At 43.2% G+C, this 19,710-nt stretch overlaps 1 protein-coding gene across 1 annotated transcript in view; it reads left to right on the forward strand.

The window, feature by feature from the left end:
- The window catches only part of LOC120933234 (adhesion G protein-coupled receptor E1-like), a 54,807-nt gene that overhangs the window by 8,872 nt on the left and 26,225 nt on the right, over window positions 1-19,710 (forward strand). Inside the window, exons 2-7 of the mRNA XM_040346329.1 lie at window positions 2,084-2,140; window positions 6,076-6,198; window positions 9,355-9,477; window positions 13,500-13,561; window positions 15,300-15,377; window positions 15,678-15,864. Of these exons, the coding sequence (XP_040202263.1) occupies window positions 2,084-2,140; window positions 6,076-6,198; window positions 9,355-9,477; window positions 13,500-13,561; window positions 15,300-15,377; window positions 15,678-15,864 (630 nt within the window). The remainder of the gene's footprint in view (window positions 1-2,083; window positions 2,141-6,075; window positions 6,199-9,354; window positions 9,478-13,499; window positions 13,562-15,299; window positions 15,378-15,677; window positions 15,865-19,710) is intronic.

Consider the following 19,710-nt stretch of genomic DNA (forward strand, 5'->3'; position numbering starts at 1 on the left):
GTCCCATTGCGGAAATTTCCCTTCACTTCCTGTCCCATAACTAAACAGGAAGTGAGAGGAAATCCCTGAAAATTCTTGGAAATTCTTTGGGGGTCCTCAGGTCACCAGAACTAGTGTCCCTTTTGGAAGATTTCTCCTCTATTACTTTTCTGGGGACAACCCAAAATTTGAGTTTTCTTTTTACTTTCACTTTCAATGACAATGGTAAACAGGAGAAATAGAAAGGGTGAATCTCCTTAAAGCTTTTTTTTTTTTTTAAGTCAGCAGCTACAAATACTGCAGCTGCTGACTTTTAAAATAAGGACACTTACCTCTTCAGGGCGCCTGTGATGTCGGCACCCGAAGGCGATCTATTGCTCGGCTCCCGGGTGCTGCCGCTGCCATCTTCGGTAAGGGAATCAGGAAGAGAAGCCTTGCAGCTTCACTTCCTGGTTCCCTACTGCACATGCACAACTCGCACCTGTGTGTCTCCCATAAGACAGCTGGGGGGACGGAGAAGTTGCCGAAAGTGGCGCACATACCCACGGGTGGCTCGGGTATCTATGCCTGAAAGTGGGAGCAAATACCTGTTTTACACAGGCATCTGCTCCCCCTCCCCCTAAAAAGGTGCCAGATGTGACACCAAAAGGGGGAAGGGTTCCAAAAAGTGGAAGTTCAATTTTTGGGTGGAACTCCACTTTAATGGGGACACAGACAGCAAAAAAACTGACAGGTGTTCTAATCCCTTTCCACTCTATCCAAAAACTAGTTTTATCTTTAGTTATACTTTAAGGTTATACATTTTTTTATACACTGAGTTTGATTTTCTCTTGCACAACAAGGCCTACATACGTTTTCTGTGTCATCATTGGCCCAGATTCAGGTAGATCCGCGCAATATTTGCGTGGGCAAAGAGCAAAGATTTTTCTCTGCGCCCACGCAAATATTTAGATTTGCCCGCGATTCACGGAGCAGTAGCTCCGTAAATTGCGCGGGCGCTATGCTAATTAGCCCTGCGTAAGGGCACCTAATGTAAATGATCCCGCCGGGGGCGGGAATCATTTAAATTAGGCGCGCTCCCGCGCCGAGCGAACAGCGCATGCTCCGTCGGGAAACTTTCCCGACGTGCATTGCGGCAGATGACGTCGCAAGGACGTCATTTGCTTCTAAGTGAACGTGAATGGCGTCCAGCGCCATTCACGAATCACTTACGTAAACTACGTGAAATTTAAATTTCACGAGCGGGAAGGGCGGCTATACTTTAGCATTGGCTGCTCCTACTATGAGTAGGAGCAGCCTTACGCTAAAGTCGCCGTACGGAAACTCCGTACCTTGCGTGCGCAGGGCCTGCGCAACTTTTGTGAATCGGTGGTAGTATGCAATTTGCATACTATACGCCGATCACAATGGCCGCGCCCCCTAGCGGCCAATGCAAGAATGCAGCCTGAGATATGAAGGCATAAGGAGGCTTATGTCTGTCATATCCTAGGCTGCAGTCCGCGTAGCGATGTTCCTGAATCAGGGGCATTCGCTACGCGGGAGCAAAACAGCTATTGCGCCGCGCAACCTATGGTTGCGCGGGCGCAATAGCTTCTTGAATCTGGGCCATTCTGTTTTTTCATCTCTCCAAGGCTACTTGTAAAGGGTGTTTCACGTACATCCCACAGTTCTATATAGGAGGTGTAGCCAACCACCTGACCCCTGCTGAATGGCTGCTATAATGAGTGTAAAGCTTGTAACGCCTAAAGCATAATGGCCAACCAAGTACCAAAAGTGTGAACACACAATTACATAAATTACATGAATATGCACAATCTGAGGGCAATCTTGATTCACATTGACTAACTAGTTTCACAAATCCCCCCCTTCCCTCCCCCAATTTAAAAACTTTACATATCTGTGTCAAGTCCCAGTACATCTCATCCAATTGTATGACTTTTGGTTCTCATGCATTTAGACTTAATATACAAAATTCATTTACTGGTTGGTGACAGTAAAAATACTATTGCTTTATACTTTGTTGTATACTACAATGCTGCAAATTTACTTTGTGCTTCATTTTGTATTGTTAGGTATTGACAAAGTATTTTGGTTGTTGTTTCAGGTCATAACATCTTTGTGATATACTCAGCTGAGTCATCTTGCACCATTACGACTAATGGTAAGTTTTAGTGAGTTTGTGTACTGAAATTAATTTTGTGGTATTGAGAGCTAAAAAACAAAAAAACAAAAACAAAGTGCACTCACAGGTAAAAAAAAAGCGCTTGTGTGTGTCACTTTTTTTTACATAGTTAGCCTAAAGCCTCGCACACACGATCAGATTTTCCGACGGGAATTGTGTGACCACAGGCTGTTGGCGGAAAATCCAACCGTTTGTATGCTCCATCGGACTGTTGTCGGATTTTCCACGGACAAATGTTGGATGGCAGACTTTTTCAATTTTCTGTGAACAATGGTCTGTTGTCGGATTTTCCGAGCGTGTGTACACAAGTCCAAAGTCCAAACACACATGCTCGCAAGCAATGCTCACCAAACACAGCATTAGCAGAAGGTGACCAAAGGGTGGCGCTAAAAAGCTGAAAAAAAACACGTAATACCTAGTACGTAACTTTGTGTTTGTTGGCCGACAATTGTGTGCGGTTTGTATGCAAGACAAGTTCCTGGCCAATGCCCTTCGGACAAAAGTCAGAGGCTTTGTCTGCGGAAAATGCAATCGTGTGTACGAGGCTTAAGGCTTTATGTATATGGGATGTTTTACAACCTCACTTGAACTTTAACTTGGCAGATAGTAACCTACGTTTAAAAATGTCAGTTTTGCCGCGTTTACACGCCGTGTTTGCGTTTAGAAGCATTTAAAAAAAAAATCGATATATATATATATATATATATTTTAATAGTAAAAAATTAAAAATGCCTGTAAAGGAAACGTGGCTAAACACGTATACAAGCTGTTACAGGCATTTGGCGTTTCAAATGCCTCTGAACATCCGTCCTGAATGCATTTTTTTGCTTTCCAAAAAATGCTTCTAAACTCAACTGCCTAGAAACTACAATAAACAACCCTGGGCAGCTGAAAACAAAATGTCCAACTGCTCCTAAATGTCCGTTTACAGCAGCAGTGTACATGAGGCCTAAAAAACGCACATGTCCATTAAATTCAACTAAAAGATAAAAATATACAAATAAAAAACATGCAAAGTTAGAATCATAAATCCAGAGTTAATCCAGGACAACGCAGACAAAACCCTCATGCTGCGTACACACGGTCGTTTTTTGTCTTGTTAAAAAAAACGTTGTTTTTTATCATGAAAAAAAAACGACGTTTTTCAAACTTCATTTTAAAAAATGACTTTGCCCACACACCATCGTTTTTTCAAAATGCTCTAGCAAAGCGCGGTTACGTACACCACGTACGACGGCACTCTGTTCCATTCAAGCTCCCGTCTCATAACTTGCTTCTGAGCATGCGCGGGTTTAAAACGTTGTTTAAAACGTCGTTTTAGCCCACACACGATCATTTTTTATGACACAAAAAACGACGTTTTGAAGAACGACATAAAAAATTGAAGCATGTTCGAATTTTTTTTTGTCGTTTTTCAGAAGACATAAAACAAAGTTTTGCCCACATGATCATTTTAAACAACGTTTTTAAAAATGTTGTTTTTTTCCATCACAAAAACGACTGTGTGTACCCGGCATTAGGCTCCTTTCACACTGAGGCGTATTTTAGGCGTTTTAGCGCTAAAAATAGCGCATTAAATAACGGAATGCTCGGAAGCATTGAACTTCATTTTTTTTCAACACGTCGTAGTGTTTTACGTCACCGCATTTTGGCACGGTCGGATTTTTGACTGATGGTGTGTAGGCAAGACTGATGAAAGTCAGCTTCATTGGATATCTGACGAAAAAATCCATCGGATTAGATTCCATCAGATATCCGATCGTGTGTACAGGGCTTTACTCTTTGTCTGATCATTTAGTTAATTACCCATTCTGTTACAACTTAGGTTCACTGTAATTGTTTACTGTAAACTGTTTTCTTTTAACTTAAAATAATTTTATTTACATATATCACTATTTATGTTTTAGTGTGTTGCAGCTCCTGCTTTAGCTTTATTTGGCTAAAAGACATAAAAAGGTGGTGGTAGCTGGCTCCCTTTCCACCCTAATTCCATGTCCCCCCCCCTCTCATTCCCCAAAATCTACCTATCCCCCCTTTCTTTCCCTTCCTTTAAACTCCACCCCAGTGCCGTGAGAAAAAATCTTACAGTGAAGAACCCTCTACGTAGTTTAAGGTTAAACCTCTGTAGCGATGGTCTCCCAATGAGTGGGCACTATTATAAATTTGGTCCGAGGCTGTGTTCCTGTCATGTAGACCCAGCTATGCTGGCTGGGGCCTATGGTTCTAGAAGGGATCCCAAGCTGTCCATCCAAGCAGGGGAAGCTTCTTCACAAAGGAAACTGGGGGAGGACCTGCCCTGGAGGAGACCATGCAAGGCAAGCTGATGTCTCGGTATAGGCCTGGTGACCCCGTTAACTAAAGGGATCCACCATTCAATTTGTCTTACAGTCTGCCGGTTTGGCTTAAAGGCTCTTTGGCTGTAAGGCAGGAAGTTCGGGACTAAAATCCTTTGGCAGAGGATTCCCTGACTACCCATCCTGTGTTCTCAGACAGTCTGTGGCAGAGACGGTCCCTATACTGTCCGTGCATCATTCCAGCTGCTAGGCCATGTGAGAGGAGTCTATCCGGGTGAGCAATACCCACTCAGGAGTGGAACTTTGGATACTTTTTGTGCATTCTGTACCATGTACCTGAACCTTCACCTTCTCTCTACTTCCTTCACAAGTTTTATGCAGCAAAAATAAAACCTAGCAGCTGAAGGTTTTACATCTTGTGTGGACATTGCAATTTCTACAGACTTCCTTCCCTAGACAGCGAACTTAGAGGTAACGTGCAAAACCCAAAATCTAAACCAGCAGCTCCTACGGGGTAGTGCTACACCTCTTTTCTTCTAATTTTCATGAGTGGCCACGTGTCTTGTTAAACTCCCTTCTGAAAAAAAAGGTGTATCCCTATTGTGGGGTCACCAGTACAGTATTTGTAAATTGAAATCATATCCCCTCTCAAGCGTCTCTTCTTCAGAGAGAATAAGTTCAGTGCTCGCAACCTTTCTTCATAACTAATATCCTCCAGACCCTTTATTAGCTTCGTTGCCCTTCTTTGTACTCGCTCCATTTCCAGTACTACATATTTCGTGATAGGCTTCATGAGGAAGAAAGGAGTTGAAAATGGCAGATTTTTTTATTTATTTTTTATAAGAAAATGGCAGATCTTTTCACCTCCTTTCCTCCTGATAAAGCCTACTACGACTTGTAATGGAGACCCATATACCATCTTAACCTATGTGTAATATAATCTGGCCGTTCATCATAGGTTATTTTACCCTATTGTGGTGAAACTTGATATATGCTCAAGAACAGTTATAACATGTTATGGTATTGGTTGTAAAATACTGTATGTGTCAGTGATTATACAAAAAATAGAAAGGATGTCCTTTATCTGTAACATTTTCTGGAATAAAGGGTTCTTTGACTAATGGCACCTTAATACCCATTTTCCTAAGCATTCCTTATGTATTTCGAGAAACTAAAGTAGCTATAAATAAAAAATAAAAAAATAAAAAATGAACTGAGGTTAAAATGAATATTGAAGCAGCAATTGCTAAGCTGTTTTTGAAGGTAAAGGTTGTATTTAAGGGCTGTCACCATTACCCTTGCTTTGCAGCTGACAGCCTCAAATATAAAAGCATTGAATCTATTAAACCAAACAGGAATTTTGTAAGCACCAGGGATTGCTATTATGGAAAGTTGTATGCTTTTTTTTTATATGTGCCAAAGTCATGTTTTGCTATCCCCTGTCCAATGTGTGAACAGCAAGACATGATGCCAAACATGCTGAAAAACAGATTCTAAATTTACAGTACATACACTTTAAAGCTATATTGGTCACAGTCCATGCTGCATAAACTTTACAAAATTATGATCTATTATAATGTAGCAATCAGATAGTAATTGTGTCTTTTTGATCCCATACAGATGTGGCTCTGTGCAATTCAGGTAATGATGACATCTGTTCCAACTCACCCAATTGTTGTTGTTCAGAAGAATATAATGAGGAAATACGAGTCAATGGCTCACAATACATAGTAAAATGTTGTGGTGAGTTTTAAATGGTAGTGAAATAAGATTTTAACAGTTTCTATGTAAAATTTTAAATTGTAAAATGTATTTTTTTGTATTTGCCAAGATGAATTCTTATAAATATAACATTTTCCTAGCATGTAGAAAGCCTAATCATAAAAGTTGATTGGTCATAAAACAAAGCAAATATTTCAGACACAGAGGATTGGGCCAGTCAGACTTCAGTGAATTTTCAGCACTCTCTGTGCTGTTGAACATAAAACACAAAAAAACGACAGTACAGTACAGAATGCATTTTAACACATATACAACTACACTTTAGGAGTGAGGCCCCGTACACACGACCAGTTTCCTCGGCAGAATTCAGCTTCCGACCGAGTTTCTGGCTGAATTCTGCCGAGGAAACTGGTCGTGTGTACACTTTCGGCCGAGGAAGCCGACGAGGACCTCGGCGAGGAAATAGAGAACATGTTCTCTATTTCCTCGTTGTTCTATGGGAGCTCTCGCCCCGCCGAGGTCCTCGGCGGCTTCAGGGCTGAACTGGCCGAGGAACTCGACGTGTTTGGCACGTCGAGTTCCTCGGCCGTGTGTACGAGGCCTAAGTCTAGACCAAACTTTGACTGTTTTTCGTATTTTGCCAATCACTCGAGCATTTGCTCCTTAGGTGGGAGCCAAATCATGTACAATGCCAGTATTACTTCCGCTATTATACATGACAGCTTCCGGCTGCCAATGGTTATTAAGGTACTGGTACGTTCAAGAACTACAGAGGCCTTAACATCCAGTGACGTCACAGGCCTATTCACTTACATGGCTGTGAATCCCTGGCCATAAAGACATTTGATTCTGGATAGTTCTTGAAATCTCTGGAGGCCCTCTTATAATTCACACAACGACATTTAGAACTGGTATAAATGTTGAGGAGGATATGAGGTCCCCCCTAATTTCCAGTGTGCAACCCCCTCCTGAACCATACTAGGGCCTATGCCCTTAGCATGGGGGGAGGGGTGACAAGGACAAGGGCCTATTCCTCTCAACCCTAGCCAAGGGGTTGTAGGGATCTGCAAGCAGGTAGCTTATTGGAATCTGTAAGCCCCCTATACTAAGAAGGGAGCACCCAGATACCACCTTACCACTATGTAAGGGGGGCACATAGTGCCCCTACACATTCACATAAAAAAAGTAAATAAAAACAAAAACTGTTTTGACAAGTCCATTTAATGAAAAGAAAAAAAGCCAACAAACAGACAAAAAAAGATTAAGGCCTAGTACACACGAGAGGATTTATCCGCGGATACGGTCCACCGGACCGTATCCGCGGATAAATCCTCTCGAGGATTTTCACGGATTTGGATCCGATGGAGTGTACTCACCATCGGATCGAAATCCACGCCGAAATCCCCTCGCAATGACGTGTCGCGCCGTCGCCGCGATGATGACGCGGCGACGTGCGCGACGCTGTCATAAAAGGAATTCCACGCATGCGTCGAATCATTACGACGCATGCGGGGGATCCCTTCGGACGGATCGATCCGGTGAGTCTGTACAGACCACCGGATCGATCCGCGGGAGCCAATTCAAGCGGATAGCGGATAGATTTGTAGACATGCACTCGGGGAGGAGCTGAAATTCATTTTATTCAACCTGTAAGCGGTAAAGTATGCACGGTGAACCAATTAAAACTGAATTTGACGTTCTCTTAGGCCCCGTACACACAAGAGGATATCCGCTGGAAACGGTCCGCCGGACCGTTTCCAGCGGATAAATCCTCTGGCGGATTTGGATCTGATGGCTGTACACACCATCAGATCGAAATCCGCTGTGACGTGTCGCGCCGTCGCCGCGACGATGACGCGGCGACGTGCGCGACGCTGGAAGGTAAATACTTCTACGCATGCGTCGAATCATTACGACGCATGCGAGGGAGGGGACTGATCCGGTGAGTCTGTACAGATGACCGGATCAGTCCGCTGGACTGGATTCCAGCGGATAGATTTCTTAGCATGCTAAGAAATTTTTATCCGCTGGGAATCCGTCGGCTGGATTTTTATCCGCCGGGAAATGTCCGCTCGGACGTACACACGACTGGATCTATCTGCTGGAACTGATCCGCGGATCAATCCCAGCGGATAGATCCGGTCGTCTGTACGAGGTGTTAGAGAAACTAGGGACCAAAAGGGAAAGTCCCATATATCGTCCCAGTCGTGATTGCCAAGATCCGGAATATCCTGTTGCCATCTGGCCCTAAGACCCTCTAGGACAGACAGTGACACCATGACTAGATGAGAGGAGGTAGATTTTTCTACACAGTCTGCATCCTCCAGTGCTGACTGTACAACTTGAGGGGCAGAGTGGGAGAATTGGCTACCAAAAGGCGTGGGAGAGTTGAAATTGAAAATAAGGGGAAACAAATAAGACACCAGAGCCTTAAAGTTGGAGGACAATAGGGATAAGGATGCCAGGGATTGATTGACAACTACCTGGCAATTTATACATTTGGAGTAAATTGGGGTTGAGCTTCAGGGGGGCATTGAGGGAAACAGGTGCTTAGGATAATACTCACATTTGAGACCGCCCCCCCAAGCTCGGAGAGTGGTGAGTATAGAAGGTGTTAGCGAGTATGGGGAGTGGGGACCACAAAATAGGAAGTTCAATGCTTCCAGGGAGTTCACCACAGCCACCTCAACCAGTACAGAAGGGTTGGTGACATCAGCTACACTATATTTACTAAGTTCGCGCACACACACACTGTCCAAGATGGATATTAATTTTACTGACATAAATAATAAACAAACATATTACCAGCATTATATAGATATCATGGAAAGTTAGATTGTGTATATTGCTAAGAAACACAAGGCACGGTTAGGCAGGATGCTGTTCTATCATTGTTAGCCATTTATTTGCAAGCAATTGCAAAATCCTCCTAGAGCTGCGATAAGACTCAAATGAAAAGCTGACTATACACATTGGTCTCAACCAACCCAATCTTTTTATTTCTGGTTATGGTGGAGGTTGCCACTCTTCTGCCTCTTGTACATTCCTACTGGCTCATCAATATAATGGGTGGCCTCACTGACCAATAGTAATGTGTTTGCCTGAAATTTTTAATTTTATTTGGGATCTCTATTTCCTGAAGATTTAACCATTAAAAAAAATGTCTTCCCTCTACAGAAATCGATGAGTGCAAACAGAATACTTCTAAATGTGGTACCAACATGTACTGTAAAAATACTGTGGGCTCATACGAATGTTTGTGCTTAGATGGTTTCACATCCATTTTCAATACATGTATAGGTGAGTATTAGATAATATATTGCTTACGGCAAGTGTCAGAAATAAATGTAGAAATTAATTTAAATAAAAAATATGTAAAATGTAACTTTTATTTGGTGACATTACTTATCATATTTTCTAAAACACCCTTTTAAAGTACTGTATGTTATGTGTTTAGAATAGTGTGGTATAGTTTTAAAATGTCCATTGTCTAAACAGAAAGTGAGTGGAAATCCAACATGCTTGAGTTCTCTAAAGTGAGGGGAATTCTTTCAAGAGGGAAACACATGTTTCGGTGTCAAATGTGACGCGCTGACAGGGCTTCCATCTTTAACCGGGTTTGCGGGCTCGGGCTGTATGAGTGGCTGCAACCGTGCAACTCCCACACATGAAGGTCTGGCACAGTATGGCAGACCTTCAGAGCGCTGCGACGGTGACCTCACCAGCTGCATCCATTGGGAATATCCCCTAAACACTGCGGCCCGGATTCAGATACAAATGCCTATCTTTAGGCGGGCGTAGTGTATCTCATATACACTACGCCACCGTAGCTTTGAGAGGCAAGTCCCGTATTCAGAAAGAACTTGCGCCCGAAGTTACGGCGGCGTAGCGTATATGGGCCGGCGTAAGCCCGCGTAATTCAAAATAGGCTGGTAGGGGGCGTGTTGTATGCTAAATAGTCGTGACCCCACGTAATTGACTTTACTAACGAACGGCGCATGTGCCGTCCGTGAAAGTATCCCAGTGCGCATGCTCCAAATTACGCCGCAAATAGTCATTGCTTTAGACGTGAACGTAAATTACGCACAGCCCTATTCGCGTACAACTTACGCAAACGACATAAACAACGCAAAATTCGATGCTGGCCCGACGTCCATACTTAACATTGGCAACGCCTCATATAGCAGGGGTAACTTTACGCCGGAAAAAGCCTTACGTAAACGACGTAAATCAATGCACCGGGCGGACGTACGTTTCTGAATCTGCGTATCTCGCTAATTTGCATAGTCGACGCGGAAATCAACGGAAGTGTCACCTAGCGGCCAGCATAAAATTGCACACAATTATACGCCGGCGTATGCTAGTTACGTCGGTGGAGGAAGCCTATTTTTTCAACGTATCTGCCTTCGAGAATCGGCGTAAAGATACAACGGCGCAGATTTGAAATTACGGCGGCGTATCTGGAGATACGCCGCCGTAAGTTGTATCTGAATTCGGGCCTGCGAGTTTAGGAGATATTTAGTGAACCTACAGGTAAGCCTTATTATAGGCTTACTTGTAGGTACAAGTCCAAAAAAAGACTTTACTACCACTATAAGGAAATTTCCTCTCACTTCCTGCTGCATCTTTGGGACAAACAGTAAAGAGCATTTCCCCAATGAGATACTGATGGTTAAAAATAACATGACATAGTTTTATTTTAACTCTTCCCTACTGAATCCAAAACAACAACAAAAAAAGCTTTGGCTAAACATACATTTTGGAAATGTTTTACCAGATGTTTAAATAAAGAAATAACAATGGCTTGATTACAGGCGTGTCAGCAAGCGGAAGTCTATATACTGTATTTCCACCCACCACTAACTGAGAAGTAATCTTCTGTAGCAGCCTTTCTCATCCTTGTTACCCCATAGGAACCCTCAAAATAATTTTTAAGTCTCAAGAAACCACGGCTAAGAACAATTTATTAGGGGTCAATGGAGGAATATCTCCTATATATACAGTAGGTGGTTAGTAGGAAGAATTTCCCCCTTACAGTGGTGGTTTCAGTGCCACCCTTACCAACTTTTATAAAGATCATTGGTGTCAAGCCGCTGGCTCTGCTGAGTGGCATTGGACATGAGATTATCCAGGGACCATCAAGATGAAAGGCCAATCAATTATAGCTTGTAGAACCCCTAGCAACCTCTGGAGGAGGTTTCTGCAGCATGCTTTGGGTTTGGACAGGCCTCTCCTCAGCCTGCACCCTCACTAGTCAGCGCCATTCACCTTATCGAACCTTGACAGCCTGAGCAGGGACCTTTAAAGGGGTTGTAAAGGAAAAAATGTTTTTCCCTAAATAGCTTCCTTTCCCTTAGTGCAGTCCTCCTTCACTTACCTCATCCTTCGATTTTGCTTTTAAATGTCCTTATTTCTTCTGACAAATCCTCACTTCCTGTTCTTCTGTGTGTAACTCACCACCGTAATGCAAGGCTTTCTCTCTGGTGTGGAGAAAGCCTCTTGAGGGGGGAGGGGGCGAGCAGGAGTGTCAGGACGCCCACTAAGGTGACGCGGCGACGTGGGCAGCCCTGCCAGTTAAATGCTTCCACGCATGCGTCGAAGTCATTCGACGCATGCGAGGGATGGTGGGCGCTCGAACATGTACGGTAGGTCTGTACAGACGACCGAACATGTCCGAGCGGGCAGGATTCCAGCGGGCTGTTTTAAAACAAGTCCAGAAATATTTGCCCGCTGGGAAAAGGCCCGGCGGGCAAATGTTTGCTGGAATCCTGCACGCTCGGGCCTACACACGACCGAACATGTCTGCTGAAACTGGTCCGCGGACCAGTTTCAGCAGACATGTTCGGTCGTCTGTACGGGGCCTTAGCCAATCAGCTTATCTCTTTTGTACTGAGTCACATTAGACAGTTTAAAGCCTCGTACACACAATCGGACTTCAAACAAACTTTTCCGTGGATTTTTGTCCGAAGGGAGTTGGCCTGACTTTTGAAACCGAAAAAGTTTGTCCGATTTTTGGAAAACGCTCATTTTTGTTGGCAAAAAGTCCAACCATGTGTACGGGGCTTAAGAGAAAGTCTATCTTAATATGGATTAGCCGCGTGTTGCGATGTATTTACAAAAGCACAAAATTACGAATCCATTAAACGAAAATTATTATCTAACAAAATAACAAATTTCGAATCAACGAAAATAAATTAGACAGAATTATGAATCATTCAGTATAAACAAAAATTAAACTGCTACGAAAATACGAACGGGTCCGAATTGGAAAACTTACGTCTTACGAAATACGAACGGGTCCGAATAGGAAAACTTGCGTCTTATGAAATTACAAATCTTTACGAATCTACGCAATGAGACGAAACTAAACAAAAAAAAAATGAAATTTTTTGTTGTGCACATGTCTAGCAAATATGCAGGCAGATATGAAAGTCACAAATGAATGCAGCTCTATAAATACTAATACATCATTTTAATAAAAGCAGCACTCTGCTGTTTGGCCGAACAGTGCAGGTTTAGGGACTGAATGGAAAGAAATACAAATCCTCAGCTTTTTTCTTCTACACAATTCCCCTGTGTTCTATGTTTCTGTAATATTATTAGTAGTATTAGTACTACCCTATCTACGATGGATATATTATGAGTCTACAAGGATTATCTATCGTCTACCATCAATGCTAGCGAGCGCATTCTTTGCAAGGAAGTGGACAAATAAGGGTTTAATTTTGATGTAGCAGCAGAAAGATATGTCTAGTCAGTTAACTGGAAGATTTCCAATCACTTCCTGTTCTTGGAACAAATCAAAAATAGATTCTAACCCTTCCTCTTTAAGAAACCACAGACAAATACTGAAGGGTGCTTGCATTTTCACATTATACGTCCACTTCTTATTTTACTGTATTCTAGATAAATGATTTATTTATTTCAAGATTATTATCAAAAATACATTTATGGTACATAGCATGGCTTGTAGAATAGAATGATCTACCCGGGGGGGGGTTACAGAATAGGCACACCTCATTCTTTAATTTAAAGCTGGCTACACCTTACTGATCAGACTAATGTACCATGAGCTGTAGTTATAAATATTTTAAGTAGAGGTTCTCTGACACCTAAACATTTATTCAAGGGTTTCTCAGGGTACAAAGGTTGAGAAGGGCAAGACTAGAAAATAAGCACACACCCCTCCCACAAAGCAATGTTGGGTGCGTGGACAACCAATCACCAAGCATTGTCATGTTGGGGGAATACCTAAATGATATTAGGATGACTTATACACAAGATACTAACTGATTTTATTGTTTACCATGAACTGTATGAAGAGTGTTTGCCTAATGCTACACAACAAAGGTATATGGAATCCTGCGTCAATCAGAAGAAAGAGGTAATTTTACATGTATTTTCAATTCTTCATTTGTATATTGTCGTGTAAATGTCTGCAGCATATTGCAGTTTATAAGCCTAGGTTCAAAATTGCGATCCAATTGCAGTGTGGTTTAAAAATTGGCGCATGTACGACTTTGGTGTGATACGGTGTATCTTGAGTCCATTCAAAATGGATGGGCTCAAATCACACCGCACTGAATCGCATGCGAATTGAACAGGAATGCGGTGCGGTTAATAGTTTGAACCAAGGCTGAATTTAGGATGACTTGTAACCACTCATAAGTAGGGGTGAGCTAAGGTTCAAGCCAAACTGAGTGGAAAACTGTGGGAAACTGTCACTTGATAGCAGACCGCTGGTCCAATCGGCTGTGGCTGTGCAATTCCCCACCCTGCAGCCACACATAACAAAGGGGTGGGAATTCTACACTTATATAAAGAAAGTGGACTAGGATAAAGATAAACAGGCCTGATCCAGTCCCAAAATTGACTGTTCAAAATGCAGAAAAAAATTGCCCTTTGGGACTTTTGAGAGATCTAGCCAAATAAATGGTCAAATCATTACTTTAAAATATCGAACAATTTTATTATTCACATACAAGTATGTAAAAAACACACGCAATAGAAGGGAAATCTTCCAAATGGGACACTACTTCTGGTGACCCTGAAGACAACCAGGGAGGGAATTCCCTCACTTTGGAGGGATTTTCACTCACTTCTTGTTTTGGCTTTGGGATAGGAAGCGAATGGACATCTCCCCAATGGGATACAGCAAAAAAATAAATCTTACAGGGTTTTAACCCTCCCTTACTCTATCCAAAATGAAAAAAAATGTATCTTTAGTTCTACTTTAACCTTTTTTTGGATCTCAGTGCTGCTCTTCTTCACCACTTCCTTACAGCCCCTTCATGTACTCATATATTGACAACATGACTGCTCAGGTCTGACTTTGCTACTGATAACAGTAGACTATTCCTGGGTAAGGTGTGTAGGTATGGTCTCTTAACCAGGGGTGCATGTGAATGGATGATAATGCAGAAGCACCATTGGGAGACAATTGTCACTTCATAACAGGAAGTTTGGTTGGGTACCTGGGGCCAGGCCCCGCCACAGGAGAGAAAGACACAGTTATTGAGATTTTAGTACCTTGTATATTGTGGCAGTATGAATAATGACACTAATGAGTAGCACTGAAATGAAGCTGAATAACAGTCATTTACAGTGTCACCAGGCTTGGGCCTGTATTACCACACTAAGATGGCTGCCAAAGGTCACCAGAATTTGCAGTGTCCAATCAGACAGCCAATACCTGAGTCACTGACAGAGAGACAAGAGGGCTGGATAGGAGAGAGAAGGCGGCGGAGAAAGAGTGGCTTGGAGTCATCACGAACGCACGTGCGTTGTGTGTCATGTGTGCTTCCAAATAGGCAGATGCCTGAGAACCAGGAATGAGGAGACCCGGAAGTCAACCTCACACCTGGTCCCATACTACCCATAGAAAGCCTCTGTGGGATCCCAAGAGTGAAAAGTTAGGGGGGAAAAGGAAATGACTTTGCAATGCTGGACATATACAAAGTGAAAAATGAATTATGTCGCAGGATGCCATAGTAGGTCTATGTATAGAGAGATTAGGACACAGTAATGCCAAAATCACAGCTATTCTGTATGCCAGCCTTTACAAGGTTAGCAGATTTTTTCTGTTCTCTAAACCTAACCCTTTTGAGTTCTCTTTTTTGTAGGATCCATTCTGCTCTGTTCTTGAGCAGTCAGTTAAATCTCTGAAAGAATCTTGTCAAAAAAATAACATCAGTGATCAGGTAAGAAAAGCCAGTATGAAAAGTGGGTGTCTGGTGGAGGAGTTTATCTTCACATCTGCTCAGTTATGCATGTGTCTTGTTTACATTCGATTTTAGTGTCACAATCCTTTGCCTTTCCCTCTCCTCTCCTTACCTTTCTTTTCCTTTTCCATCTTTATTTCCCTTTCCCTTTCCCCTTCCCTTTATCTTTTCCCTTCCCTTTATCTTTTGCCTTACCTTTATCTTTTGCCTTCCCTTTTCCTTTCCCCTTCGCTTTCCTTTCCTTCCTCTCACCTTCTGTCTAATTTTTTCCCATCACAGACAGCAAAGGAGGAACTCAAGAAAATAACCAAAGAGATCACTCAGTCTCTCTCCAATTTCAGCATCATCACTAACAAAGTGCAGAAAGGACAATTCATTACAGGGCTTCTACAAAATGTGGAACAAACTTTCCTGATATCTTTTCTGCAGGCACCAAGGACTCAGAATATTAACACCACTGTTCTAGGTGATCATATATAATATAATATGTATAATACTTATGCTGGCTTAACACAAGGAGTCTTTACTCTTTTTATAGCCCAATCTGGGCTGATTTTTTTTAAATTGTCCCCCAGCTGGTTTAAAAAAAACAACAAACAAAGCAAAAGCAACTTCTGGCACTGTTCCCCAAAATAATTAGTTCCTCCTCAAGACTAGTGTTGCTCACGAATATTCGTATTGCGAATATTCGGCTCGAATATGGCATATTCGAATATTCGCGAATATCTCGAATTTCGCGGCCAATATTCGCTATTCCGAATATAAAAAAAAAAATTGCGAAATTTCGCTAATGCGAATTTATTGCGAACATTTTGCGATTTTTTTTTTTCTGATTGGCTCTGATGCAAAAGAAGGGCGGAGAAAGTATTCTCGAATATTCGGAAATCGAATATTCGGAATATTTTATCAAAAAAAAATGTTGTGAAATATTTTGACAACTGTGGTAGGAGAACTCTGATTGGCTCTGATGCAAAAGAAGGGCGGAGAAAGTATTCGCGAATATTCTGAAATCGAATATTGGTGATATTTTATCGAAATTTCGCTAATGCGAATGCAAAATTGATTGCGAGATTTTGACAACTCTGATTGGCTCTGATGCAAAAAAAGGGTGGAGAAAGTATTCGCGAATATTCGATTTCCGAATATTCGCAAATACTTTCTCCACCCTTCTTTTGCATCAGAGCCAATCAGAGTTCTCCTACCACAGTTGTCAAAATATTTCACAACATTTTTTTTTTTTGATAAAATATCCCGAATATTCGATTTCCGAATATTCGAGAATACTTTCTCCGCCCTTCTTTTGCATCAGAGCCAATCAGAAAAAAAAAAAAAAATTTGCTAAATGTTCGCAATAAATTTGCATTAGCGAAATTTCGCAATTTTTTTTTTTTTTTAAATATCACGAATATTCGATTTTAGCGAATATTTCACGAATATTCGGCTATATATTCGTGATATATCGCGAAATCGAATATGGCGTATTCCGCTCAACACTACTCAAGACATCATGGACCCACCCCATAAGGTAAGGATTTTTAAAATAAAATCCGGGGACATATTTTTTTTTTTTTACTAGTAATGGTGGCAATCAGCGACTCTCTTCCCATTGCTGCCGCCGCCCGCCTCACAGCCTGTCAAGTCTTACTCTCCAGCCCCTGGTCTTCTCTACACATGGTTGTCAACTCTCTCTCTAACAGCTTCAACTGAAAATACAACTGCTGTGAACCACCCATTTATAGAACAGGAGACTGGATTATCTATTACTTCTAATTATTGGCTCTTGTGACTCAGCTGATCAGGGCAAATACCATTTACTGCATTATTGGTGGTTCACTCTTTGTGGGTGCGAACCTGTGACCATTTCGGCCAAAAATCGGAGTTTCACAAAATGTGTGAAACCTGGGGGCTTACCCTTGATAGCGTCAAACCAGAGCCTCATCCTTAAAGCGGAGTTCCACCCAAAAATGAAACTTCCCAGAAGACAGCAGAGACCAGTGGAATCAAGCAGCACGACTCGTGCATGCGCAGTAGGGAACCAGATTCCCTTACCGAAGATGGCGGTGCCTCCACCCGAGAGCCAAGGGAAAGATCGACTTTGGGTGCCGACATCGCGGGCGCCCAGGACTGGTAAGTGTCCATATATTAAAATTTACCAGCTGCAGTATTAGTAGCTTCTGACTTTTAATATTTATTTTTTCGGCGTAACTCCGCTTTAATGATGATCTCACTGCGCTTTGATGGCCAAGTCAGCAGACTGGAGTGGGGATAAGACACTATTGTATTCCTCAACTGTAACAGAGAAAGTAATTCTATAGTCCTCCAATCTGCATTTCTGACCCAACTAGTAGGGACAGAAAGTACATAGTTGCCAACATTGCAAAAAAAAAAATCCGGGACACTTTTGTGCATGTGGGCGGAGCCTTGCTATAATAAGGGGTGTGGCATTCGTTTGTGGGCGTGGCTTAGGCCAACAAAACATGTGTCGCTGTAAAAAATGGGCGTGGTTTACATGCAGTGGTGGGCAAAGCTTAAATAGGCGTGGCTCGGAAGGGGTGTGGTTAGAGTCCGAGATGAATGAGGGAAGGAGAAAGAAAGAAGCCAGATCCTACACCACAAAATAAATGTGTGTATTCCAGAAAGTTTAACAAAATCGGCAGATAAAGATACTCCAAAACACCTGGGGTTAGCGCTTCAATCATCCCGGCACCATGGTTGTTATGGTTTCAGGATGATTGAAGCGCATTATTTCTATTATTACATTGTAATATAAAATTAAATCATTTAACTCACCATATTGCAGAATCAGTGGAAGCCCTGAGGGTGTCACCTGCCACGTCGCCTGTCACCAGATGCCTCCCCAGCAGAGTCCGTCCTTGCATCAGGTGCCTCCCCAGCAGAGTCCGTCCTTGCATCAGGTGTCTCTCCAGCAGAGTCCGTCCTTGCATCAGGTGCAACACGCACTACACTGATTACTACAACACGCACTACACTACGCAGTTCACTACACCACCCACTACACTGATTACCACTACACTACACTGATTACTACAACACCCACTACACTAATTACCACAACACCCACTATACTAATTACCACAACACCCACTATACTAATTACCACAACACCCACTACACTAATTACCACAACACCCACTACACTAATTATCAAAACACCCACTACACTACACTACACTGATTACCACTACACTAATTACTACAACACGCACCCACTACACTACACTAAATTGCCACAGCACCCACTACACTAATTATTACTACACTAAATACTACACTACACTAATTAATACTCTACACTATCCACTACACAGCAATACCAAGCAGAACGCAGTGTCCAGAAGATGGTACCTGCCAGAGGCCTAACTAGAACCTTCAGGGCCCCGGTGCAAGAAACCATGAAGGCCCCCCTGACCCAGCCCCATGCTTCAAGGGGCCATATGTCACCCCTGTACACCTGCATAGGAAGATCGGCGGGGGCAGCATATAGAGGAACCGATCCCCTCCATTTTCTTCCTGCAGTCGTGACTGCAGGAGGAAAATGGAGGGTATTGGTTCCTTTATGTGCCGCCCGCTGCCCCTTCTATCCAGGTGTACAGGGGTGAGACATGGGTCCCCTGAAGCATGGGGCTGGGATGAGAGGATGCGAGCAGTGGTGGCAGTGATGGGAGAATGGGATGGGTTTAGAAGGCGGCAGTGGTGGTGGGTTGGATGGGACGAGTGGCAGCAGTGGTGGGGGGATGGGATCAGTGGTGGCTGTAAGGGGGGTTAGATCACTGGCAGTGGTGACGGTAAGGGGTGGTGAGATCAGTGGCGGGGTGGTGGGATCGGTGGTGGTGGGTAGAATCAGTGTTGGGGTGGTGGGATGAGTGGTGGTGAGGGGATGGGATCAGTGGTGGTGGGATCGGTGGCAGGGGTGGTGGGATCATGGTGGTGGTGGGTGGGATCAGTGACGGAGGTGGTGGGATCAATGGTGGTGGGATCGTGGTGGGGGTGGGATCAGTGATGGTGGGTGGGATCGGTGGTGGGTGGGATCAGTGGCGGGGCTGGTGGAATCGGTGGTGGTGGTTGGGATCAGTGGCGAGATCGATGGTTGGATAGGTGGTGGTGGGTGGGATCAGTGGTAGGGGTGGTGGGATCGGTGGTGGTGGGTGGGATCAGTGGCGGGATCGGTGGTGGTGGGGTTGGCAGTAAGAGGCAGAGGTGGTGGTGGTGGAGGAGGATGGCACCACCCCCCCACTGATCCATCCCATCACCACCACAGATCTCATCCCTATCCCATCGGATAGGGATAAGA

This window comes from Rana temporaria, chromosome 3 (assembly GCF_905171775.1).
Source record: "Rana temporaria chromosome 3, aRanTem1.1, whole genome shotgun sequence".
Lineage (NCBI taxonomy): Eukaryota > Metazoa > Chordata > Amphibia > Anura > Ranidae > Rana > Rana temporaria.